The sequence below is a fragment of the Rhinatrema bivittatum genome, chromosome 11 (assembly GCF_901001135.1).
Source record: "Rhinatrema bivittatum chromosome 11, aRhiBiv1.1, whole genome shotgun sequence".
Classification (NCBI taxonomy): Eukaryota; Metazoa; Chordata; class Amphibia; order Gymnophiona; family Rhinatrematidae; genus Rhinatrema; species Rhinatrema bivittatum.
The window spans coordinates 36,229,919-36,256,790 of record NC_042625.1 but is presented as its reverse complement, the minus strand read 5'-3'; the positions used below and the strand labels follow the sequence as shown (position 1 = coordinate 36,256,790).

The 26,872-nt window shown below is 45.6% G+C and overlaps 1 protein-coding gene across 1 annotated transcript in view; it reads right to left on the bottom strand.

Moving 5' to 3' along the window:
- Positions 1–26,872, bottom strand: part of DNAH10 (dynein axonemal heavy chain 10) — a 952,322-nt gene that overhangs the window by 344,882 nt on the left and 580,568 nt on the right. The window contains 6 exon segments of the mRNA XM_029571350.1: positions 11,151–11,275; positions 11,278–11,410; positions 11,520–11,651; positions 11,653–11,673; positions 11,952–12,097; positions 13,300–13,419. Of these exon segments, the coding sequence (XP_029427210.1) occupies positions 11,151–11,275; positions 11,278–11,410; positions 11,520–11,651; positions 11,653–11,673; positions 11,952–12,097; positions 13,300–13,419 (677 nt within the window).

Below are 26,872 nucleotides of genomic sequence, written 5' to 3'. Positions count from 1 at the left end.
ATTATGACATTTTCCGTTTTATTAACCATTCCCTTCCTAATAATTTATTTATTTTATTTATTTAGAATTTCTTCTATACCGATAGCCGTTTGCACATCGTATCGGTTTACATATACTAGGAACTTTTAGGCATAGCCCTTACATGGAACAGTAACAACTATATGAGACGAGGAACAGAAATAAATATATGTTAAATACATGGTATCATGCTAAATACTATAATACAAGATACAAGGGAATATAATACAAGGTACAGAAGCTCTTGATAATTCCAAAGCAACGGTAGTGGATCAATTGCAAAGAGATAAAACGAAAAAGTCTGAGCTGACATGATTGGTTACATAAAGTTCGTGAGGAGAGGATCTAGGGAGAAATTACAGAAAATTGAACAAACACAATTCTGTGAAAGAGGTACGCGAGTAAAGGGGGTTCATCAGAGGAAGGAAGGGTAGAAAGCAGAGGAATAAAGTAGTGGTGAAAGTATTAACTGGTAAAAATAGGAAAAATTAGCAGTCAATAATACAATGTACATGGAAAGGAGAGGTCAATAATATAAAGGTAATCAGGGGAAGAAACCTGAAATTGAAGAAAGAGAGGTCAGGAGTGGAGAGACTGAAACTGTTATAAGTATTCATTGATTCGATTACACATTCTGTTTGCTTTTTTGACACCTGCAGCACACTGAGCCGACGATTTTAAAGTATCATCCACTATGATGTCTAGATCTTTTTCCTGGGTGGTAGCTCCTAATATGGAACCTAACATCGTGTAATTACAGCAAGGGTTATTTTTCCCTATATGCAACACCTTGCACTTGTCCACATTAAATTTCATCTGCCATTTGGATGCCCAATCTTCCAGTCTTGCAAGGTCCACCTGTAATGTATCACAATCTGCTTGTGATTTAACTACTCTGAATAATTTTGTATCATCCGCAAATTTCATAACCTCACTCGTCATATTCCTTTCCAGATCATTTATATATATATTAAAAAGCATCGGTCCAAATACAGATCCCTGAGGCACTCCAAGGTTTACCCATTTCTACTGAGAAAATTGACCATTTACTCCTACTCTCTGTTTCCTGTCTTTTAACCAGTTTGTAATCCACAAAAGGACATCACCTCCTATCCCATGACTTTTTATTTATTTATTTATTTCGAAGTTTTTTCTATACCGCGGCACGTTAATAACATCACCTCGTTCACAATCAACAGTAAATTAGCAACAAGCTTTACAATCGAAAGGAAACTCGTGGGTACATAATAAATCAATTGAGAACAAATTTCAAGAAAATAGTTAGAAGCCTCTCGAGGGACTTTGTCAAACGCCTTCTGAAAATCCAAATACACTACATCTACTGGTTCACCTTTATCCACATGTTTATTAACCCCTTCAAAAAAATGAAGCAGATTTGTTAGGCAAGACTTCCCTTGGGTAAATCCATGTTGACTGTGTTCCATTAAACCATGTCTTTCTATATGCTCTATGATTTTGATCTTGAGAATAGTTTCCACTATTTTTCCCGGCACTGAAGTCAGGCTCACTGGTCTTTAGTTACCCGGATCGCCCCTGGAGTCTTTTTTAAATATTGGGGTTATATTGGCCACCGTCCAGTCTTCAGGTACAATGGATGATTTTAATGATAGGTTACAAATTTTAACTAATAGATCAGAAATTTCATTTTTTAGTTCATTCAGTACCCTAGGATGCATACCATTTGGTCCAGGTGATTGGCTACTGTTTAGTTTGTAAATCTGGCCTACTACATCTTCCAGTTCACAGTGATTCGTTCAGTTCGTCTGACTCATCACCCTGAAAACCATCTCCGGAACTGCTATCTCCCAACATCCTCATTAGTAAACACGGAAACAAAGAATTCATTTAGTCTTTCTGCAATGGCCTTATCTTCCCTATGAGCCCCTTTAACCCCTCTGTCATCTAATGGTCCAACTGACTCCCTCACAGGTATCTTGCTTTGGATATATTTAAAAAGTTTTTTATTATGAGTTTTTGCCTCTATGGCCAACTTTATTTCAAATTCTCTCTTCGCCTGTCTTATCAATGTTTTACACTTAACTTGACAATGCTTATGTTTTATCCTCTTTTCTTCAGATGGATCCTTCTTCCAATTTTTGAAGGATGTTTTTTTTGGCTAAAATAGCCTCTTTCACCTCACCTTTTAACCATGACGGTAATCGTTTTGCCTTCTTTCCACCTTTCTTAATATGTGGAATACATATGGACTGCGCTTCTAGGATTGTATTTTTAAACAATGTCCATGCCTGTTGAACACTTTTAACCTTGCAGCTGCACCTTTCATTTTTTTCTAACTATTTTTCCTCATTTTATCAAAGTTTCCCATTTGAAAGTTTAGTGTTAGAGCTGCAGATTTACTTATTGTCCCCCTTCCAGTTATTAGTTTAAATTTGATCATATTATGATCATTGTTGCCAAGTGGCCCCACCTCCGTTACCTTTCTCACCAAATCCTGTGTTCCACTAAGAATTATATCTAAAATAGTTCCCTTTCTTGTTGTTCCTGAACCAATTGCTACATGAAGCAGTCATTTATACATCCAGGAACTTTATGTCTCTAGCAAGTCCTGATGTTACATTTACCCAGTCAATATTGGGGTAACTGAAATCTCCCCAACAACAATGGTGCAGGAACAAATCTTCAATTCCACAAGTTCTCAAAGCAGATTTTTATTTATTTGGTTCAAAAAGATAAAGCTGGCAACTCCACAGGTATTGTCAGTATTCATTTGTATAGAGTATAGAGTCCCCGACACGGTCCCGTGTTTTCGCGGCGGCTGCATCGGAGGGGCACTTGATCGTAATATCATTACTAACAGGGAAGGTACATTTTTGGTGACGTCTCATCCCATTATGCCGTTTTTTCTATAACCCTCCCCAAATTCATAAAACCCTAGATCACCCTCCCGGCCGCACTATCGTTTCGGGTATTGGCTCCTTATTGGAGCCTTTATCCAAATTCGTGGATATTTTTTTGAAGCCATTTGTACCCAAGATTAGATCATATGTGAGAGATTCTTCTCATCTTATCTCTATTTTGTCTGAACTAACGGTGCCATCGGAAAGTTTTCTTCTTTGTACCCCTAGATGGTCATTTCTTTTATATTCCAATATTCCTCAGGTAGATGCCCTCCGGGTCATAGAGAATGTTCTAAATTCACGTCCTGAGCCCCACCGAGTTCCCACATCTTTTTTGTTACAACTTTCGGAACTTGGCCTGACAAAAAAATTTTTTCGCTTTGACAATATTCATTATCAGCAGGTTAAAGGCACAGCGATGGGGGCCACTATGGCCCCCAGTCTTGCTTGCCTGTACATGGATCATTTTGAGTCCTCTTTGATTATCCCTCGGAGTGGTACTCTTTTATACACTTGTGGCTACATTTTATAGATGACGTGTTTTTGATATGGGTGGGCACGGACATCCAGTTCTATATGTTTATGGACTGGTTAAACTCTTTGAACACCCATTTACAGTTTAACTTTTGTATCCATCCATCTAAATAGCCTTTTTGGACATCCTCATTTCAGTAGCGGATGATCATTTTATTACCACTCTTTACCGCAAGGACACTGATCGGAACACGTTATTAGCATACTCGAGCTGCCATCCGAGGGCACTCTGTAATAACATTCCCACCGGTCAATTTTTACGGTTGCGGAGACTATGCTCCTCTCGCCTTGAATTTTTGTTTCAATCACAAAGCATGACTGCTAGGTTTCTACAGAGGGGCTATCCGGCACGGGTGGTTAGAAGAGCGTTTAAACGTGCTCTTTATTCGAATCGGGATTGGCTCTTCCTTCCCTCTGGGGGTCCGGAGGAAGAGGTCTGTTATAATTGTATTCTTCCTTTTTCAACTGTGGGCAAATTAATCTCTGATATGATTCGCAGACATTTGAATGCACTTTCACTTTCTAATCTGCTTCACGGCCCCCTCCGGTTTACCTTCCAGAGAGGGAGGAACCTCCGTGACCAACTTATGCACGCTAATTCTTTGAGATATGAAAGGGAGCCTGTTTCGGAAGGGGTTCATAGCCCCTGTGGACACTGTACTATGTGTGAGCACACTGATGTGGTTACTGTATTTAAACATCCAAATACCGAGCGTATATTCCATTTACGGTCCAAATCTGACTGTACAACTAAAGGTGTGATATACATAGTGCAGTGTCCCTGCCCACTCTTGTATGTAGGGTAAGACTATCAGAATGGTGAAAAACAAGGATGTCTGAACATTGTTCTAACATACGACACTTAAGAATGGATGAACCCTTGTGACCCACTGGTTCCAATTTAATCATTCCATCTCGGACCTCTTCTTCTTCGTGCTCGAGGTGGTTCTCCCGCCCATCTCGGGGGGAAGATTTTTCAGAGGTACTGGGGAGGAGAGAGCAAAGATGGATTTACACGCTGGATACTGTCAGCCCGGGAGGTCTCAACAAGGAGATTGAGTGGCATTTATTTAATTGATGTGTGCTCTGTGGTGATTGGTTGAAGGATCTCGCGAGGGATCTCTGTTTCGCGCCAATTCTCTGCTTTAAATGTTTGTCAGACTGAGGGCGCTCGCACTCCATGACGGCTAAGAATGGTATGTACTACCTTTTTGAATGTTCTGAAAATAGTAGCTTGTTTTTAGATTCCACTACATGTTTATCCTTTGTTTACAGATTGCTTGAATACTTGTGGTCCCTCCCGATGCAGCCGCCGCGAAACACGGGACCATGTCGGGGGACTCTATACAAATGAATACTGACTTACCTGTGCAGTTGCCAGCTTTATCCTTTTGAACCAAATAAATAAAAATCTGCTTTGAGAACTTGTGGAATTGAAGATTTGTTCCTGCACCATTGTTGTTGGGTATTTGCTGATATGCAAGGTTTCGCTTCGGTACTGTTGTGGTAACTGAAATCTCCATTATTATTGCACTGCCAAATTGGTTAGCTTCCCTGATTTCTCTTAGCATTTCATCATCTGTCTGACCATCTTGTCCAGGTGGACGGTAGTATACTCCTATCATTTTACTCTTACCCAACACACATGGGATTTCTACCCATATAGATTTCTACTGAGCATTTAGTCTCTTGTATGATCTTTTTTCCTGTTGGACTCTATACCCTCCCAGACATAAAGGGGCAGATTTTCAAAGGGGCGTAAGATTCGCGCGTACCCCCCGAAAACCTGCCCCAAGATCCCCTGTGCGCTCCGAGCCTATGTTGAATAGGCTCGGTGGCACGCGCAAGACCGGGACGCGCGTAAGCCTCGGGGCTTTCCTGGGGTGTGTGTCGTGGGCGTGTCGCAGCAGTGCATCATAAGGGGGTGGGGCCGTGGGTATGGTTCTGGCCCGGAGCATTTCGGGGGCATGGCCGAGGTCTTCGAAACAGCTCCCGGGCCGGGAAATTGCGCAGCCGGCACACACGAGTTATGCCTGCCTAAGAGGAAGGCGTAGCTCTTCAAACAAAGGTAGGGGGGGTTAGATAGGGCTGGGGGGGGTGGAAGGAAAGTTCCCTCCGAGACCGCTCCGATTTCAGAGCGGCCTCGGAGGGAACGGAGGCAGGCTGCGGGGCTCGGCACGCAGACTGCCAATTTTGCACAGCCTTGCGCGCTCCGACCCCGGATTTTAAAGGATACACGCGGCTACGCGCGTATCTATTAAAAATCCAGCGTACTCTTGTACTTTGTATCATCTGCAAATTTGATTACCTCACTCGTCGTATATCCTTCCAGATCATTTATAAATATATTGAAAAGTAAGGGTCCCAATACAGATCAATGAGGCACTCCACTGTCCACTCCCTTCCACTGAGAAAATTGTCCATTTAATCCTACTCTGTTTCCTGTCTTTTAGCCAGTTTGCAATCCACGAAAGGACATCGCCACCTATCCCATGACTTTTTACTTTTCCTAGAAGCCTCTCATGAGAACTTTGTCAAATGCCTTCCGAAAATCCAAGTATACTACATCTACCAGTTCACCTTTATCCACATGTTTATTAACTCCTTCAAAAAAGTGAAGCAGATTTGTGAGGAAAGACTTGCCCTGGGTAAAGCCATGCTGACTTTGTTCCATTAAACCATGTCTTTCTATATGTTCTGTGATTTTGATGTTTAGAACACTTTCCACTATTTTTCCTGGCACTGAAGTCAGGCTAACTGGTCTGTAGTTTCCCGGATTGCCCCTGGAACCCTTTCTAAATATTGGGGTTACATTTGCAATCCTCCAGTCTTCAGGTACAATGGATGATTTTAATGATAGGTTACAAATTTTTACTAATAGGTCTGAAATTTCATTTTTTAGTTCCTTCAGAACTCTGGGGTGTATACCATCCGGTCCAGGTGATTTACTACTCTTCAGTTTATTAATCAGGCCTACCACATCTTCTAGGCTCACCGTGATTTGATTCAGTCCATCTGAATCATTACCCATGAAAACCTTCTCCAGTATGGATACCTCCCCAACATCCTCTTCAGTAAACACCGAAGCAAAGAAATCATTTAATCTTTCTGCGATGGCCTTATCTTCTCTAATTGCCCTTTTAAACCCCTCGATCATCTAACGGTCCAACTGACTCCCTCACAGGCTTTCTGCTTCGGATATATTTTAAAAGTTTTTACTGTGAGTTTTTGCCTCTACAGCCAACTTCTTTTCAAACTTTTTAAAATATATCCGAAGCAGAAAACCTGTGAGGGAGTCAGTTGGACCGTTAGATGATCGAGGGGTTAAAAGGGCAATTAGAGAAGATAAGGCCATCGCAGAAAGATTAAATGATTTCTTTGCTTTGGTGTTTACTGAAGAGGATGTTGGGGAGGTACCCGTAATGGAGAAGGTTTTCATGGGTAATGATTCAGATGGACTGAATCAAATCACGGTGAACCTAGAAGATGTGGTAGGCCTGATTGACAAACTGAAGAGTAGTAAATCACCTGGACCAGATGGTATACACCCCAGAGTTCTGAAGGAACTAAAAAATTAAATTTCAGACCTATTAGTAAAAATTTGTAACTTATCATTAAAATCATCCATTGTACCTGAAGACTGGAGGATAGCAAATGTAACCCCAATATTTAAAAAGGGCTCCAGGGGCGATCCGGGAAACTACAGACCGGTTAGCCTGACTTCAGTGCCAGGAAAAATAGTGGAAAGTGTTCTAAACATCAAAATCACAGAACATATAGAAAGACATGGTTTAATGGAACAAAGTCAGCATGGCTTTACCCAGGGCAGTCTTGCCTCACAAATCTGCTTCACTTTATTGAAGGAGTTAATAAACATGTGGATAAAGGTTGAACCGGTAGATATAGTATACTTGGATTTTCAGAAGGCATTTGACAAAGTTCCTCATGAGAGGCTTCTAGGAAAAGTAAAAAGTCATGGGATAGGTGGCGTTGTCCTTTCGAGGATTGCAAACTGGCTAAAAGACAGAAAACAGAGAGTAGGATTAAATGGGCAATTCTCTCAGTGGAAGGGAGTGGACAGTGGAATGCCTCAGGGATCTGTATTGGGACCCTTACTGTTCAATATATTTATAAATGATCTGGAAAGAAATACGACGAGTGAGATAATCAAATTTGCAGATGACACAAAATTGTTCAGAGTAGTTAAATCACAAGCAGATTGTGATAATTGCAGGAAGACCTTGTGAGACTGGAAAATTGGGCATCCAAATGGCAGATGAAATTTAATGTGGATAAGTGCAAGGTGATGCATATAGGGAAAAAATAACCCATGCTATAATTACACAATGTTGGGTTCCATATTAGGTGCTACAACCCAAGAAAGAGATCTAGGTGTCATAGTGGATAACACATTGAAATCGTCGGTGCAGTGCGCTGCGGCAGTCAAAAAAGCAAACAGAATGTTGGGAATTATTAGAAAAGGAATGGGTGAATAAAACGGAAAATGTCATAATGCCTCTGTATCGCTCCATGGTGAGACCGCACCTTGAATACTGTGTACAATTCTGGTCGCCGCATCTCAAAAAAGATATATTTGCGATGGAGAAGGTACAGAGAAAGGCTACCAAAATGATAAGGGGAATGGAACAACTCCCCTATGAGGAAAGACTAAAGAGGTTAGGACTTTTCAGCTTGGAGAAGAGACGACTGAGGGGGGATATGATAGAGGTGTTTAAAATCATGAGAGGTCTAGAACGGGTAGATGTGAATCGGTTATTTACTCTTTCGGATAGTAGAAAGACTAGGGGGGCACTCGTTGAAGTTAGCATGGGGCACATTTAAAACTAATCGGAGAAAGTTCTTTTTTACTCAATGCACAATTAAACTCTGGAATTTGTTGCCAGAGAATGTGGTTAGTGCAGTTAGTATAGCTGTGTTTAAAAAAGGATTGGATAAGTTCTTGGAGGAGAAGTCCAATACCTGCTATTAAGTTCACTTAGAGAATAGCCACTGCCATTAGTAATGGTTACATGGAATAGACTTAGTTTTTGGGTACTTGCCAGGTTCTTATGGCCTGGATTGGCCACTGTTGGAACAGGATGCTGGGCTTGATGGACCCTTGGTCTGACCCAGTATGGCATTTTTCTTATGTTCTTATGTTGTATCCTGTTGGACTCTATGCCATCCCGGACATAAAGCGCCACACCTCCTCCCGGGTGCTCCTCTCTGTCATTGAGACATAATTTGTACCCCGGTATAGCACTATCCCACTGGTTATCCTCTTTCCACCATGTCTCTGAGATGCCAATTAAGTCTATGTCATCATTCACTGCTATACATTCTAATTCTCCCTTCTTACTTCTTAGACTTCTGGCATTAGCATACAAACATTTCAAAGTTTGTTTTTTGTTTGTAATTTCATTCTGCTTTTTAATTGATAGGGATAATTAGAATCTTTTAGCTCAGGTGAGTTTTTAGTTACAGGCACTTGGACTATTTTCTAATTATTGGAACCTCAATGTCGGGATGCCCTAATTCTAAAACATCATTAGTATCCTTTGAAGATACCTCTCTCCGAACCATGCGCTGCTGAGCGACTGTCGGCTTTCCCCTTTGTTCTAGTTTAAAAGCTGATCCCTGATCCCTGGAAGACACGGCGACCAATGGCATCTAGAAATTTCTATTCCTTGCCTGGGGGAAAGGAAGTTTGAAGTTTTTGCTCTCCTTGCTTTTTTTCTGGGCAGATTCGACAACCACAGATTGGTGATCCAATTGAGGTTTGCAAAAACCTGGAGCTGACTGAATGAGATAGGTGGTGTCAGCTTTCCTGTGGACTGGAGCCACAGAGCCAGGATGTTCCCAGTTCTTTTTGAGGAGATCTTGAAGAACCTGGTGGATAGGGATGGAGGTTATTTCCTTGGGAGCATCCAGGAATTGTAACAGCTCCATCATTTGATGCCTGTCATCTTGTTCAGTCTGCAATTGGAAGGGTACCAATTCAGACATCTCCTTCACAAAATTTATGAAGGAAAGATCCTCTGGAGGAGAACGCTTTCTACTTTCAGTAGGTGAAGATGGTGAAGGCAAATCATTGGTGTCTGGTGAAGAATCATCAGTCCAGGTGTCGTAGGGATCAGCACCTGCTCCTCTAGGGACTAGAGGAGGACGGAGCGGTGGCATCCCTGAAGGTCCTGGTCGAGGCTCCGAAGGACTTGAAGGAATAACTGGAGGCACTGATGAAGGCATCGAAGGCACCGGGTGCAGGCATCAAGGGATGGCTCGATGGTGCCCATGGACGCGTCGGCACCAATGGGTGGATCGGTGGCACCGACAGAAGTATCGGCATCAACGGCTGAGGCATCGGCAGAACTTCCAAAGGAGGGATGCGGAACGGTGTTTCTCCTCCCGATGACAATGCAAGTGGGGAGGGCACCGGAGCCATCAGTGACCCGGGCTCCATCGGTGGAAAAGCAGCCATAAGCGCTTCCATCCTCAAGAGCAGCGGTGCCAATGCTGCTGGAATCGGGTCAGTGGTCGGTTCCGCAATCGATACCGGTATTGGTGCCGGAGGAACCTGGAATCGATGCATCGCCTTGTCGATGGCTTCCTGAACCATCTGGTCCAGTTGTTCTCGGAGACCTGGAGCAAGCAGCCCCGGCTCCGGAAAAGAAGGAGGCAGAGGCATAGCCTGAGGGACCACCGTTAAAGGCGGAGTCACGGCTCCCAGTACCCTGTCGGGTGAGGGTTGCCTCGGTGACCCGGTCGCTGAAAAGGTCGGTGCCTTTTCTGAACGGGGTTTCTTAGACGGTGGCTCAGACGATGGCGAGGTTGATGATTTCGCTCCCTCGACGGTCCGAGACTTTCGACGCCGGTGGTGATGTTTATCTCTACAATCCCCTCGGTCCTGAGGGGGAGTAGAGGGTGACAAAGGCCGAGAAGTCGTCGATGCCGGACGATCACCGGCCGGAGGTCGATGATGGTGCGAAGTCGACAGTGCCGGTTCTAACGATGTCGATGCAATGGACGGTGTCGGGGTTTGAGCACAGAAGAGAAGCTCCATCTTCTCCATTCTAGCATTGCGACCTTTTGGTGTCATAAGGGCACATTTGGTACAGGTTAGGACATCGTGCTTCCACTTCCGAGACACATTACACAGACTTTGTGAGGGTCTATGATGGACATGGTGCAATTACAGTCCGGGCACCGGAGGAACCCCGATGCCATGGCCATGAAAAAATTGAGCTGCGGTATGGTCGACAGCCAGTAGGCCGCGAGGGCCAAACTCGACGGTAATCGACGGAAAACGGGTAAAAAACTTACTGGAGTACCGCGGCTTGAAAAAGTTGAAGGAGGGACCCCTGTGGGGTAAATTAAATTTTAGTAATTCTGTGAGGAAAATTCCTGTCAGGAATCTCTAAAGAGCTCCTTATCTACGTGGCTACTGCTGCACGGAAAAAAGAAGACTGAAGGGAGGCCCCTGCTGGCTGCAGGGTTAGTGCCATGCTGGGCATGCCCAGTAGGGGCCAGTCAAAGTTCTGGAAACTTTGACAGAAGTGTCCCGTGATTGTGCTCCATCCTGTGATGTCACCCATATGCGAGGACTATCATTCTGCTTGTCCTGTGAGAAACACTACCTCTAAGAGTTGGTAAAGGTTTATATTGTAGGTTTTCGAAAAGGAAAATGAGCCCTCAGAACACTTAAAATAATATGCAAATTACCATGGTGTGGCCCTTTAAAATGGAGGAATATATCAGACACAAAGCTTCCTCCGAAGGAAAAGGTATATTGAAAACACTGAAGAGGGAAATAAATCGAGGGTCTACTTCATTGCGACCTCCTCCAGCTTTCCCATAGCAGCAATGAAGCCGAGGTCTCTAAGGAACTTGCAGTTCAACTCCTTGCCACGGTCATATATCCCGCCTTTTTCCAAAAGTAACTTCAGTAAGGCTATTGGCTGCTGTGTGCCATACTCATCAACCTGTGTTTAAGACAACAAATCCAGTGACCAGGCTTCAGATAAAAAGACAAGCACAAAAGGTTTTTGGTTCAACACAAAGCATGGATGAGAGGCCAAATATTGACCCTACCTTTGGCATATTCATATCATCCATGAAGACGAGGAGGCGTTTTCCCATTGTAGGCCCATAGGTATCCTTAGTGCGCTTTTCTACATTTGCCTCCAGATTTCTTTGGATGTCCAGGGATGTGGTACGGGATGAAGAAGTTAATCGCTAATGGCATCTGCATGCAAAGAAAACAAATACACAATAGATATGGCATTTTAGCTTGAAAAACAAGTATGATGAAAAAGTCTTTTTCAAAGAAATCAGACTATAACAAAACAACGTGGATAAATATAAAAAGGAGCTACAGCATTGAAATATCAAATTTAGATTTTCTAGTCCAGGAATTAAAAACTCAAGCTGTTGTCAGCTCAGAAACACAATGGGACACTCAGTAGCAATACAAAGGCACAAATAAAAATCCATGTTGAAGAAACATGTTGATCAAGTACATACAGTGGTTTCGCTGTTCAGATTTTTTAGAAAACTCTGTGTAGTTGCTGTTTTAGAAGTCCCAGATTCACCCACAAGAACGACAGGATGTTTAATTTTTACCATCTGTTCAAGAAGCCAATTAGTCCGGGTAGTGTCCACAGTAGGAACTAGAAAACCATGAAATAACATTGGGTAAAATTAAATAATCTCAATGGTCAAAAAAGTTTATTTTGAAACATACCATGATTAATACAACATGTTTAAAGTACACTCTTAAAGGAATTTGACATGCTTCTACAAATTCACTGCCAATTTACAGTAATTATATTAACTATGAAATAAGTCCAAATAAAATACAATACAATTACAAATCTTTAAAACTAATATTCTTTTAAAACATATCTAAGAACTTTATGGGCTGTTGTGTTAGACTATTTCCAGATGTTTCCATATCACACAGGCCAAAAGAAGGTCTTGTTTCTGCACCCAGAAGTTGTTAAAAGGGGGCTAACCCTTCAGTCTAAAAGAACTTGACAAGTATTGTGGTCATTTTAAGGCTAACAATTATATTTTTGGTGATCCTAGTGAACTAGTAGAAAAATTGTTGAATATTTTCATTAATTCACCTCTTGAGTGAAATCAGCTCTACTTCATCAAGAGAGCTGGATTAGGGTACTGAATTAAAATTATTTTTAAACACTGCTAGAATTAATTTTCTTTGGAGACAGCTTGTTGGGCTGCACTTCTTTCTGTCTGTTAATTTGGGCAATTTTTCTTTTCTTTTTTATATTGTATTGGGTCTCTTGACTCACTAATATTTGGGGATGTCTACTAGGACAAAATATTTCTACTATTTGTGTCTTTTTCACATTTTATAGGTAATCACATTGCTTACTATTGGATATTGCCCTATTTGATTTATGTTCCCCTTTGAAATTGAGGTTGCAGGCCCATAAATATAAAGTACCCATGGGCCTTCAAGCACCACAAGAAGTATCAAAACTGCCTTACTTGCGCCATCAATTAATTCATATTGAATAAGGAAGCATAAAGAACATAAGAAATTGCCATTCTGGGTCAGACCAAGGGTCCATCAAGCCCAGCATCCTGTTTCCAACAGAGGCCAAAACCAGGCCACAAGAACCTGGCAATTACCCAAACACTAAGAAGATTCCATGCTACGGATGCAATTAATAGGCAGTGGCTATTCCCTAAGTAAAATTGATTAATAGCCATTAAGGGACTTCTCTTCCAAGAACTTATCCAAAACTTTTTTGAACCCAGCTACACTAACTGCACTAACCACATCCTCTGGCAACAAATTCCAGAGCTTTTTGTGCACCACTACATGAATTTAACTCTCACTTACCCAGTATGTCAATAAATTTCTCATCGGGTTTATGACAATATTTGGGAACTAATCTTTTCCAAGGTACCCACTTTTTTTCTGTCCCATCAAAATGAAAGTCATATATGGTTGGAAGTTGACCTGTAACAAAATACAATTATGTGGGCTTTCTCTAACTTATTTTGATATTCCAATTAAGAATTTTAAATTAGAAAAACTTAAATCTTACCTGATAATTGTCTTTCCTTTATTTCTGCTACACTACACTATTTCAGAATGTTTGGGTAATATCCCTTTCTCTTAGCTGATGGAGGCAGTGCATTGGTGTTTTTTTATACTTATGACATCACTAAATTTACATAAACCAGGTGCAGAATGACTAGTCCAAAATCCTACTGACTTATTCCCCTTTTCAGACATTATTCCCCTTTCCAGATCATTTATAAATATATTAAAAAGCACTGATCCCAGTACAGATTTCTGAGGCACTCCACTTTTTACCCTTTTCCACTGAGAAAATAAGAAAATTGGTTCTTACCTGTTAATTTTCATTCCTGTAGTACCACGGATAAGCCTAGACTGTGGGTTATGCCTCCCTTCCAGCAGATGGAGACAGAGAAAAACTTAAAGGCCACCCTCTCATAACCCGGTGTGCCACCTGCATCCCTTCAGTATTAAGATTATCCAAGCCAAAATATATATAACAATAAGAATAACAACGAATCAAGCCATAAGAGAACTGTAACTGTAAAAGTGCAAAACATTGAGAGCAACCTGCAGTATTTTTTCCTTAGTGTTATGCATTAAACAGTGAATATGAGCGCGGACTTCAAACACCCACTTCCCGGGCGGGCGTCTGGACTGATCTGTGGTACTAGAGGAACGAAAATTAACAGGTAAGAACCCATTTTCTTTTCCCTGTACATACCCAGATCAGTCCAGACTGTGAGATGTACCAAAGCTTCCCTAAACAGGGCGGGACGTTGAGAGTCTCACGCGAAGAACTCCACTGCCAAAATTGCTGACATCTGGAGCCTGCGTGTCCAAGCGGTAGTGCCGAGCAAAAGTGTGTAATGTCTTCCAAGAAGCCGCCCTACAGATTTCTTGTGGCGAAACCAACTGGCATTCAGCCCAAGAAGCCGCTTGGGAGCAAATGGAATGAGCTTTCAACACCTCAGGAATGGTTCACCCTTTACAAATGTAAGCGGAGGAAATAGCTTCTTTCAACCATCAGGCAATCGTAGATTTAGAAGCTTTCTGACCTCTCTTGGGACCACTCCACAAGACAAACAAATGATCTGAAAATCTGAAAGGATTTGTGACCTCCAAATAGCAATAATAAGGCACGTCGGACATCCAAACGATGAAGTTCTCTTGCGTGTGAGACATCAGCCGATAAGTTTTGAAACACTGGGAGCTCTACAGATTGATTTAAATGAAAAGCGAGACCACCTTTGGCAAAAAGGAAGGAGCTGTTCTAAGAGATACACCCGAGTCAGAAATTCTCAATACAAGAGAGGGTCTGTAGTTCCGAGATTCTACGAGCCGAGCATATCGCCACTAAAAAAAAATGTCTTTAACATGAGATCTTTCAACGTCGCCTTCCTAAAGGGTTCAAACGGCGGATCATACAAGACGTGAAGCACCAAGACTCCAGGACGGGCAGGCAGGACGTAAAGCAGGGACCAAATGCCTTACTCCTCTGAGGAAATGCCTAACATCCGGATGCGAAGCTACTTAGGTACCTATAAGGAGCCCAGGGCCACCATGTGCACACGAAGTGAGTTAAAAAACAAGCCCTTGGATAAGCCCGCTTTGCAAAAAAGGCCAAAATAATGAGCAATTGAAACCTTCCCTTGGAAAACTCCTCGTTCAGGACACCAGGTCTCGAAAACTCTCCACACACCCTAACATATGAGAGAGGTAGACATTTTCCTGGCTTGTAGAGGAGTAATAAATGACTTCCTCAGAATACCCTTTCTTCCTCAGTCTCCTCCTTTCAAAAGCCGGCCGCTAGACAAAAGCGATCTGCCGGGTCAAAAAATATAGGTGGCCTTGACACAGAATATGTGGAAGAAGAGACTGATTCGCAGAGGCCCGTCTACTGCCAGTGTTGACTAGATCCGCAAACCACGGCCGTTGGGGGGCCACTCCAGAGCCACCAGAATCACGCTCCTTGGATGAACCTCTATCCTGTGTAGAACTTTGCCTACTGGCGGCCAAGGAGGGAAAACATATAGGAGAACCGAGGTTGGCTAGGGAAGCACCAGCGCATCGACTCCCTCTGCACCATGGTCCCTTCTGTGACTGAAAAAGCAAGGGGTCTTGGCATTCTCTTGTGTCGCCATCAAGTCCATGTGGGGTGTCCCCCACCTGCGGGAAATGAGATCCATTGCTCGGTTTGGAAATTTCCCACTCTCCCTGGATCTATTCGTTTCTCGACTCAGGAAATCCGCCTGTATGTTTTCTTTGCCGGCGATGTGAGATGCCGCTACAAGCGCAAGATGTTTTTCGGCCCAAGCCATAAGATTTCCGCCTCTTCGGCTACAGCCTGACTTTTGGTGCCTCCTTGTCGGTTGATGTAGGCTACAGTCGTCGCCTTGTCGGACAGAACTTGGACTGCCTGATTGCGCAGCAATGGGAGAAAGTGCCACAAGGCCAGCCAAACTGTCTTGGTCTCCAGGCAATTGATCGACCAGCTGGATTCTTCCTCGGACCAGCGGCCCTGAACAGAGTAGGCTTGATAGACTGCTCCCCAGCCGGAGAGACTGGCATCCATGGTCACCACTATCCACTTCGGGACTTCGAGGTCCCGGGTTGTACAGCACAGCCACCACCCAACACTGGACCTGGCATGATCGGTGAGCGGTAAAGGGAACTGGAACTCCTCTGACTTAGGGTCCCAACGGGAAGCAATGCTCATTGCAATGGCCTCATATGAGCAAAGGCCCAAGAGACCACTTCCAGAGTGGATGCCATGGAGCCGAGGACCTGAAGATAGTTCCAGGCTTTGGGAGGCTGGAGTGACAAGCAGCGCCGAACTTGCTCCATTAATTTGTTTCTTCTGTCCAGAGGGAGGGAAAACCTTCCCCGCGTTGGTATCGAAAGCGGGCTCCAGGAAGTCCAATGTCTGAGAGGGGACAATGTTGCTTTTGGCCTGATCACCCAACCGAATGATTCCAGGAGTCTGACGACATGGCTGACCACTTCTATGCAGAGACTCTTGGATTTTGCCCTGATGAGCCAGTCGTCTAGGTAAGGATGAATTAGAAGGCCTTGCTTCTTCAGGGCTGCTGCCGCAACCACCATAACCTTGGTGAATGTACGAAGGGCCATAGCCAGACTGAATGGCAGTGCACAGAACTGGAAATGCATACCTAGTATCATGAAACGAAGAAATTTGTAATGATCCTCGCGGATAGGTATATGTAAATATGCTTCCATCAGATCCAGGGACACCAGGAATTCGCCCTTGCGAACCACAGCTAACACGGAACGTAGGGTTTCCATGCAAAAGTGTGGTATCTTGAGAGCCTTGTTCACCTTATTTAAGTCCAGAATAGGCCGGAAAGATCCCGAGGTAGCAAGGGATGGGCCAGCTTGATCTCATTGTGAAGACTTAGAGGCAAGGGGTGTGGTGGAACTTGTGTCGTGGGTTGTTCTGCGCCCTTGAAAGGAAGAATTCCAGACTTGCGTCCTCTGCGCCGGCTTTCTCTGTCCTATAGTCTGTGGCCTAGCCTGGTGAAACCTCCGTTGTCCTCGAAAACGAGATCGGGTTGATGGAAAATCCCTGGAAGGCCTCGGCCTGTCCTCAGGGAGCTTGTGAACTCTGTTTTCACTCAGAGACTTCATCAGTTGCTCCAGGTCCTCACCAAAGAGGAACTTTCCTTTAAATGGCAATGAGCCTGAGCTTTCGAAGAAACGTCTGTTGACCAGTTACGCAGTCAAAGGAGCCGCCGTGCAGATACAGTGGATGACGTGGTGCGGGAGGATGTACAAAGGAGATAGCAAATGTTGCTTACCTGTAACAGGTGTTCTCACAGGACAGCAGGATGTTAGTCCTCACAAATGGGTGACATCACAGGATGGAGCCCTGTAAGGAAAACTTTCTGTCAAAGTTTCTACACAGCTTTGACTGACACTGGCAGACTGAGTGCACTGAGCATGCTCAGCCTGCAATTATCCCTGTGAGCCACAGGTGTCTTCCTCAATCTCGTCTTATAGCTAAAAGCGCAAGCGAAACTAAAATAAAAGTGAAAACGTATAGAGACCCAACTCCGCGGGGTGGCGGGTGCGTTTCGTGAGGACTACCATCCTGCTGTCCTGTGAGAACACCTGTTACAGGTAAGCAACATTTGCTTTCTCACAGGACAAGCAGGATGGTAGTCCTCACAAATGGGTGAGTACCGAGCTGAGGATGCCCGAGAGTGCACCAAATGCACCCAAGACGCGCAAAGGGCGCAATGTCGTGGGTGGAGTTTGGAACGGAGGGCATCCTGTAACCCTTAAAGGGATGGTGGAAGGATGTTGGGTAGTTAACCCGAAAGAAATAGGAGTAGACGGACTGGCCAAATATGGAGCATGCCGGCTAGTCGTATGTAAGCAGGCTGCGAAGGTATGGAGAGAGCTCCAGGTTGCAGCCTGATAAATATGTACAAGCAGCAGCGGCCGAAGGGAAGCTATTAAGGTTGAGGCGGACGCAACAGAGTGTGGTTACACACAGTGTTGTAGTGAAATGCCTGCTTGTTGGTAGGAAAAGAGATACAGACCGTCTATTAGGAGGAATAGGTCTGTTTGCCCACTGGAACTCGCAGGTTGACTCTTGCCACAGAAGGAAAGAGTTAGGTGGAATCCCTATGGAATGTAGTACAAGCTAGATAGAATGCAAGCGTAGCCTTTCTGTCCAAAAAATAGAAAGAATCCTCTCGCTCTGGTGAGAGAGAGGTGTTGGGAAAAAGTGGGCAGAGTATATTCTGAGTAAGGTGAGATGCAACGTCTACCTTAGAAAAGATAGAAAGTTGAATATGTAAATACCACTCGGTGACGGAGGAACGCAGGGTCAGATGAGTATGTAACTACAAGTGTGTAACTCATTGACACTGCTGGCAGAAATGACATTTAAGAGGGAAGAATTTCCCATGCCAAATTGTGAAATGAGAGGAATGGAAAGGCTCGAACGGAGAAAGTATGAGACTTGTAAGCATGAGATAAAGGTTCCATTCCGTGACTAGAGAAAATAGAGGCAGCTTGATCAGTGGATAATCCATGGTAAGCTGACTCAAAAGGGGTTTACCGTAATCGGGTATCCCCACTCCCAAACGATACACCAATTGGAACAGAGGTGTACATATGTGGAGGATGTCTGGGGAGCAGAATCCGAGGGAGTAAGAGAAAAGAGTGCTGTGGAAAAAGAAAAAAGGGAAATACCCTTTTGCATGCATCAGGTGGTAAATCTTGCCATTTTGAATGGTAGGATTTATGTGTGGAAGGTTTTGTGATGCTACCAGAACCTGAGAACATCAGTTAGTCTATGATTTGGGACTGACTGGTAAGAAGGTAAATTGGTTACTGGTGTGATAGATTGAGAAGTATGGGAAGCATACTGATCTCGGTCAGGGCGTGGGTTTGCGGAATAGTGAACCCCCGTCCCAGTTCAACATTAGAAGAGTGCTGGCTATGAGAGGCAGCAGAAGAGACATATTTAAGAGGCCCTTGATGGAAGAAAGGCGTCTATGGGAACGCATTGGAAACATGTGTAGGGAATAGAATCTGTGTACCGTATGGTTTGATTCAGACGCAGAGGGCAAGTTCGGTTGACCTCAGCGTTAGAAGATTTTCCCTCTACACATGTAGTCCGAGACAATTCGAGAGAATGGAAACCTACATGGAGAAGGTCTGCTAGTGCGTTCAGTAAATCTCTTAGATAAGTGGCCCGAGGATACATGGAGTGAGCAAGGGCCAAGGGTAGAGCTGCGCAGCTTCCCAGCAGAGCAGCTAAGAGGTAGTACGTGCTTGTGTGTTGGAAAGCACATTGCCCCTATGCTGTCTGTCTGTATGCACAAAGATTTGTTGCAGAGGCAGTATTGGAAGGCATAAGGGTATAAGTCATGGCTACAAGCTCCAGGAAGTTTATGAGAAAACTGTGCCTGGAGCGGATAGACGCATGTTGGGTTGAGAAGCTTTTAGGCCAAACTTTACAACCTTGAGTAAATGTGAGCATGAGCAGAATCAGACTAGGTTTTGGTTCTAGATCTGGAATATGGATGAGGGATGAAAGCGGTTGCACAGCTTAGACCCACTAATAATGGAATTTCATTGAATGTAACCCATAGCAGTTTTCTATGAGGAAAGTGCATAGTGAAAAAAACCCATAGCCAGATAATGAGGAATTGAGGGCATGAGGTAATGGAATATGCACGCAGGGACATGTAAGACTTTATTAGAATGTCTGCGCGTATGCTGGACAGGTAGGTCTTTATGACTGTGGTGTCCAGAAGGGTTGTATAAAGGATTTATGGCAGTGACAGTAATCCCAGCTAGGAAATGTTCAGTGAGTCAGGAAGAAGTTAGAGCTCCTTGCCTGGAGTGACTGCGGTTGTGCAGTTGTCCATGCAAGGAAAAGAGTGAATGATGCTGCTCTCTGCAGAGAAACAGCATTCACTAATAGTGATTGAATGTAATACTCCAGTTGCTGAAGCTGATGCCAGCGGCAGAGCTTGGGTTTGTAATATTGTTGACTCACCATAAAGCACATAGAAAGATCAGAGTAATGTAGTTACTGCAATCTGGAAGCATGGAAACAAGAGTTACCATTGTACCTGTGACTTCTGAAGAAAGTTGGTATTTCTGAGATCCAGGATGTGCGGAGAGTGACTACTTTCTGTGGAAAGAAAGAATAGTGCAATTAAAACTCCCCAACCCCCCTCCCTTCCCCCCTCTGCGCTTCGTAGCGCCTGGGGGGGTGTACCGGGAACTTTGGTACAAGGTGGGGGTGGCCGCTCTGATATCCAACCAGATGGGAGACAAGGGGGTGTCCCAGTGGAGGGGCTGAAGTAACCTGGATATCATGTAAGCTCCCATGGGAGTGTGAGCGGTAAAGTCGTACCCGCATTTCTGTGTGCTGTACAAGGCGACACTGAGACCTGATGTTAGGCTTCAAGGTGGACTTGTACTTGAGGCAATATTTGCTGAAGCTCGTGTTTAGCAGATCAGCGAATGCACCTGAACCTTGGTTTTGAAGCAGGAACCAGAGGACAGAGCATTAATCAGTACAGAGCCTCATTGCTGAAAAGGGAGGAAGCCCTGACGCAATCCCAAAGAAATGATAGAGGGGTTCTCCTGGTATTGTGGCTGACATAGCTAGCATAGTGATATGTGACACTAATACAGTTCTTGAAAGGCACATGACCCAGAACTTTTCGAACCATGTGGCCCGAATTAGAGAACACATCTCAATGGGAATGCCACAGAAGCAGGTACTTACCATCCGACGTGGATCGCCGCATGACGAGCCGCTGAAGGTTGCTGTCTCCATCGATTTCCAGAGTCCTCGAGGGGTAGCCCGTGGATGTAAACGTCCTCTCAACTCTGATGCCTGGTATGGTGGCGCAGGCGTAGAGGAGACAGGCTGGGCATGATTGGCGCTTAGACTGTTAATTAAAACAGAGGGCCACAATCCCGCACCTATGACGGTGGGGCACGCCGGGAACAGGGGAGCCGATTAACAAGCTCATGATCCCACCCTCGTCACAGCGGCTCGATGTGTCGTGACGCCAATGCAGAATCCATCGGACCTCGATCCGGTGTTTTTGGAGCACCAAGGACTGCCAAAACTGTACGGAACAGTGCTGATGGCAGTGGTGATGTTGCTCTGCCCGAGCATTGTCCAGCCTCGAGAAGGATAGCACCGATGTGCTGGATGGCATCAGCGGCGGACGATCCCTGTGTCGGTGACGATGGGTGCCATGGAGCTCGGCCCGGTCTTTCCCCAGCGCCGAGATGGAAGCCCTCGCTGTCATAGTTGGCGATCGATGACAGACTGTCAGCATGCCTGCTCTGCTAATACGGGGCTTTAAAAAGAACCCAAAGCGTGGAGCATTGTGTGCAGGTGAGGGCATTACGTGGCGGTGCTATGTCGGTATTGGTGGTATCAATGGCAGCCGAAGCGGCCTCGAGGGTATCGTCAAAATTGGATATGAAAAAAACGTCGATGACTCGGCTAGAGTAATGATGCCAGTGATGGAGTACTGAGAGCATCGGCATAGGTATCTATGGGAACGATGTGGCATCGAATAGTCGAAAAAAACATCATCGTTATCGAAAAGAGATACCGGCATCGATAGAGTCGATGACCGCATCGATAGGAACGTCGAAGACACCGATGGGAATGATGTGGGTGTCAAGGGCATCGATGTATGGGGGCGGGCGCCGACGTCCTCGGTGGCATAGCAACGGGCATCGACAGTATGGCCACGGACGTTGACGGTATTGATTGGACCAACTTGGGTAGCAAACGTGTGCGTGGAATCGGCGCCACGGACAGGGGTGTCGATGGCACCGACCTGGGCACCGATGGAATCGATGTTGGCATGGACCCCATGGATGGAAGTGACATTGACATCGATGGAATCCATTTTTTCATCGATGCCAGCCATGGAATTGGCATTGGCATCGATGGCATCCATGGAAAGGTATAGGCATGGATGCCCACCGATGGAATCAACCTGGGCATCGATTTCCACCGATGGGATCAACCTGGCATCGATGGCCATCGATGGAATGAGCACTGGCATCGATGTCCATCGATGGAATGGGCACTGGCATCGATGCCCATCGATGGAATCGACCTGGCATCGATACCCATCAATGCCCCTTGATGGAAAGGCTCTGGACCTTGATAGAAAGGCTCTGGACCTCGATGGCATCCATAACTTAAGGGATGGCATTGAGAAAAGTGACCCTGGCATTGATGGAAGTGTCCCGGGCAACAGTGGCATCGACCCAAGTAGGTGTGCGTCGAGGGCATTCACCCGGGTAAGGCGGCACCAAAGGAGCCCAAGGAAAAAACAGCGCGAAGGAGTAAAAAACCTGGCAGCACTGATAAAAATGATGCAGGTAGGATGGCATCAAGGTACCGCGGGGGAGGGGTACTGATGGCACCTAAAACTCCAGGGCGGTCTGAGGGGGGGTTGCCAACGGTAGCGATGGGGCATCGACTGCGCGAGGGTACCAGGGAACGAAGGACCCGAAACTACAGGGGCCCTGGCGGCAACGGAAACCATTGAAGTCCCTGTCCCACTAGCGCTAATAACCAAGCAGAGTGTCACAGAGAGACACTCGCAGGCTATGTGTAGCTAACTAAAAAAATAGGGAGAGGGAAGGCCTCAGTCGGTTAGCAGGCCAGAAGGTGACAGGAACCGACCGAAAAAATAAGTCATAGTACTCACCGAGCATCATAAAAACTGCACGGGTCTCCTTCCCTGCACGGGAAGGAGACCCGTGCAGGGAAAAGTGTTTGTTGAAGTAAAAAGTTGTGTATCCATGAGGAAAATTTTTAAAAATTCCTCACAGAGCTCCAACCACTATGCTTACTGCAGAGTGGAAAAAAGAAGACTGAAGGAGACACCTGTGGCTCACAGGGATAATTGCAGGCTGAGCATGCTCAGTGCACTCAGTGTGCCAGTGTCAGTCAAAGCTTTGTAGAAACTTTGACAGAAAGTTTTCCGTACAGGGCTCCATCCTGTGATGTCACCCATTTGTGAGGACTACCATCATGCTTGTCCTGTGAGAACATACAGTGCATTCGCTCCATAAGCCACCGCCACTTCCAAGCATTCCGCTTGCTCTGACTCTCCGGGAGGAAGATCTCTTGAAGTCAATAATTGTTGTACCCATCGGAGGCTTGCCCGCAGCATGTAGCTACTGCACACCGCTGCTTGAATTACCAGGGCCGAAACCTCAAAGATGCGTTTAAGAAGAACCTCAAGTTTTCTATCCTGAAGATCTTTGAGGGCCGCCGCCCCAGCGAAGGGAATGGTGGTTCGCTTTGTGACCGCAGACACAGAAGCATCAATCTTAGCAGACTTCAAAAGCTCCAAGGAATCTTCTAGCAAGGGATAATGTTTATCCATAGCCCTACCTACTCTCAAGCTGGCATCTGGGACCTCATGTCATCAGCTGGTGCAACATAGGATGAAATGGGAAGGCTTTGGTTGGAGCATGCAGCCCCGCGAAGACCAAATCCACAGAATCTGCTGGAGGATATCTTGTGGAGATCCACCCCTAATTCAGATAACACTGAGGGAATAGGAGGCTCCAGCTCCTCCCTGTGAACAGGCGGACCACCTTCAGGGTCATCACCATCCAGAGGGGTGTGTGTTTAGATCAGATCCTCCTCGGACCCCAGGGCCGGGCAGAGGCAAGGAGGGACCCAGCGCGTCCAGAGCTCCACCATCCACTGTAACCGCTCCTGTTGTGGACGATGCACGCAATTTAGCGACCCTAAGGGATGCCTGGGGAATCTGATCGCTTAGCCACTTTAATTGGAGGGTCAGAAGAACGATCCACACGCGAAGCACCACTTTGCTGAGTCCGAGAAGCCAGGAAAGCCTTGTGCATGAGAAGCACAAAGTCCAGGTTAAAATGTATTAGAACCACCCTTCCCCACCAGGGTTCGGGCTCACCCTCAAAAATATCCTGGTCAGAAAGGTCCCCAGGACTGGTAGGCACCGGAAATAGAATCAGGAGTTATCTCCCTAGCTCCTAAAGCTCTGGCTTCTGCTGCTTTAAAAAGGATTGCCAAGATGGCCACCATTTCCCGCGGAGAGGGGGAACGGATCTGGCCCTAGACTTTCGAGTGCTGAGCCTTTTCAAGGCAGCCTCAGGCTTTAAGAGCTGCCTGTCTCCTTGCCCGAACTGCCTTCCCCACCGGAGAGGCATTGATAACAAAGGCCTGCACTGGAGAGCCTGTTGAAAGACTCTCCACAGGCACTGCAGACTAGATGGCCGAGGCCTTGAGGCAGCATTGGGAAAGCTAAAAACAAATCGCAGCCGTGAGCAAAGAAACGTCAGAGAGCAAGAGAAACACGCGGTTAGTAGAAAAAAAATGCCCCCGACGCCAAATCGCACGGCCCGACTTGAGGAAAAAAAGCGCAGGCTGCTCTGTTTAATTTTTTTTTTTTTTGCTTAAACTGGCTCGTGGCAGTGAGGAAGGAAGAGGGACCGGACACCGGTATCTTCTCTTGAGCCTTACCTTGTGGGAGCACTCGCGGGGTCACTAACCCCAGCTCCTTAGCCCTCAACCAGGGGGGAACGTCCACCAGACCCCCTGGGAGGAATTTTTTTTTTCTTTTTAAGTTCCACTTTTTTTTTTAAAGCTTGCTTCATTGTCAATAGCTTTGTTTCCTTTAGTACTCTCTTTTTTTTTTTTTTTTTTAAAGGGAAATAGTCCCAACCCTAAAATCTGGTCAAGACTAGAGGTTTTGTACCACCTCCATCTGTTGGAGACAGAGAAATACTGAAGGGATGCAGGTGGCACATCGGGTTATGAGAGGGTACCCTTCAAGTTTTTCCCTGTCTCCAGCTACTGGAAGGGAGGCATAACCCACAGTCTGGACTGATCCGGATATGTACAGGGAATGACCATTAATCCTCAGGAAATAATCCTAGATGGTCTGGTGACGTTAAATCTTTGTGAGGGGGATCTAGCCCTGGATTGTGTTGTGTGCCCTGTCTGCGTCCAGCCCACGCACGGGCCTGCTCACCTCTCTGGCTCCTCTGCAGGTCCTGGGTCGGCCTCCTCAGCAGCAGCTGCGAGCTCTTCCAGGCCTCGGCATCCTGCAGCGGCGGTCGCCGGGCCTTCCACTGTGCACCAGGCCTCATGCCGGAGTTCAGCGTCTCCCGTGGCATTGGCCATGCCCCTACGCGCGCGTGGACCGCCCAGCCTCTTGTAGGGCATGGGGCGGGTCCTAGCTCCGCGGCGCGCCCTGATTGAAGGAACTATTTAAGGAAGTCCCTGCCTGCACTTCCTTGCCTTGGCAATTGGGTCGGCATTGTGCTAAGATTGACTCTGCATTCTAAGTCTTGTTCCAGTCTCGTTCCAGCCTTGTTCCAGGATCCTACTGTTCCAGCCTTGTTCCTGCATCCTACCATTCCAGCGTCCTTCTGTTCCTGCGTCTGTCTGTTCGTCTCCCAGGTAGTACCCCCGGACTGACTCTCTGGTACTGACCTCGGCCTGTTCCTTGACCTTCCTGTCTGCTGCCTGCATCCTGACCTCCTCTGACCTCTGAAACCTGACCTCTGCTTCGTTGACTACTCCTCGGACTGACCCTCGGATTCTGACCAAGTCTCCTGATTCTGGCTCTGTCCCTTGCCTTGTCATCGCCTCCGCTGTTCTGGTCCTCCATGCTCCATTTGACCTACAGCCTCGAGACCGACCAGGATCCCTTGCTGTCTGTTGGCACACCTGTCTACTACCTCTTCCAGGAGACCCTGCGAGGCCCACCTAAGTCCAAGCGGCCTAGGTCCCTATGGGCTCCACCCGGGTGGGGGGGACGGGACCGCAGGCTTCCAGTGGTGAAGCTCATCCAAGCCTCTGTCTCCTCCAGTGCTCCGCCCCCTGGGAGCAGACGCTTCCTGGTCCCTACCAGGGAGCCGTTCTCCACTGCTCCAGGACAAGGGTCCACCCCTGAGTGCAACAAATTGCTTTGTAGGTTTCGTAATTATTGAGGATGTTTGGTCTGACTGCATCTGAGAGATAAATCTGAGAGAGCCCCCTGACTCAGCTTTTGTTTATACTAATAATTTTTCTTCTGTCTCAAGCCTTTCCTTCCTTCCAGCAGTCTATGCTTCCAAGTTTACGTTCCCTGTTAAATGTAACTTTGTTCTTCCTGTCAACCTATTGTTTTTTGGTACTGTTCATGGTTCAGTTCCCCAATTCGATGTAAACCGATCTGATATGGTCTCTACCATGAAGGTCGGTATAGAAAAGTGTTAAATAAAATAAATAAATAAATGAGGCTTCCACAGTATCATACTGCCCCTGGAGTGCACAAAGTGCTTGATATAAAAATTTAAAACATTCTAGTATATAAGCATTATTTAAGGGCCTGCTAGAGGCATAAATTTCATCCCTCTCAGTGTTTTCCTCAGGAACAAATGTTGGTGGGTCTGTATCTTTAAAAAAAACAAACAAAAAAAACAGAGCATGGGCAGTATTTTGTGATAATCGTGCATTTTTCAAAATGGTCATCATGGCCAAATTCACCCATTCAACTACCTCGGGGTAAGGCAGAATCTTAATGTTTGGCAATTTTTATCTTGATATACGCTCCTTAGGAGAAGATAGGAAAATTGGTTCTTACCTGCTAGTTTTCGTTCCGGTAGTACCACAGATCAGTTCAGACTCCTGGGTGTTGTACCCCTGTCAGCAGATGGAGACAGATAAAGTTTTACAGACACTATTATATAAACCAAGTATAACCAAGAATACTGAGAGGCCACCTGCAGTCCCTCAGTATTCACCATGAGGAAAACTGTACCAAGCTTAATAGCCCACCCCCTGCCTAACAGGAGGATGGTGATGCTGTACCACACT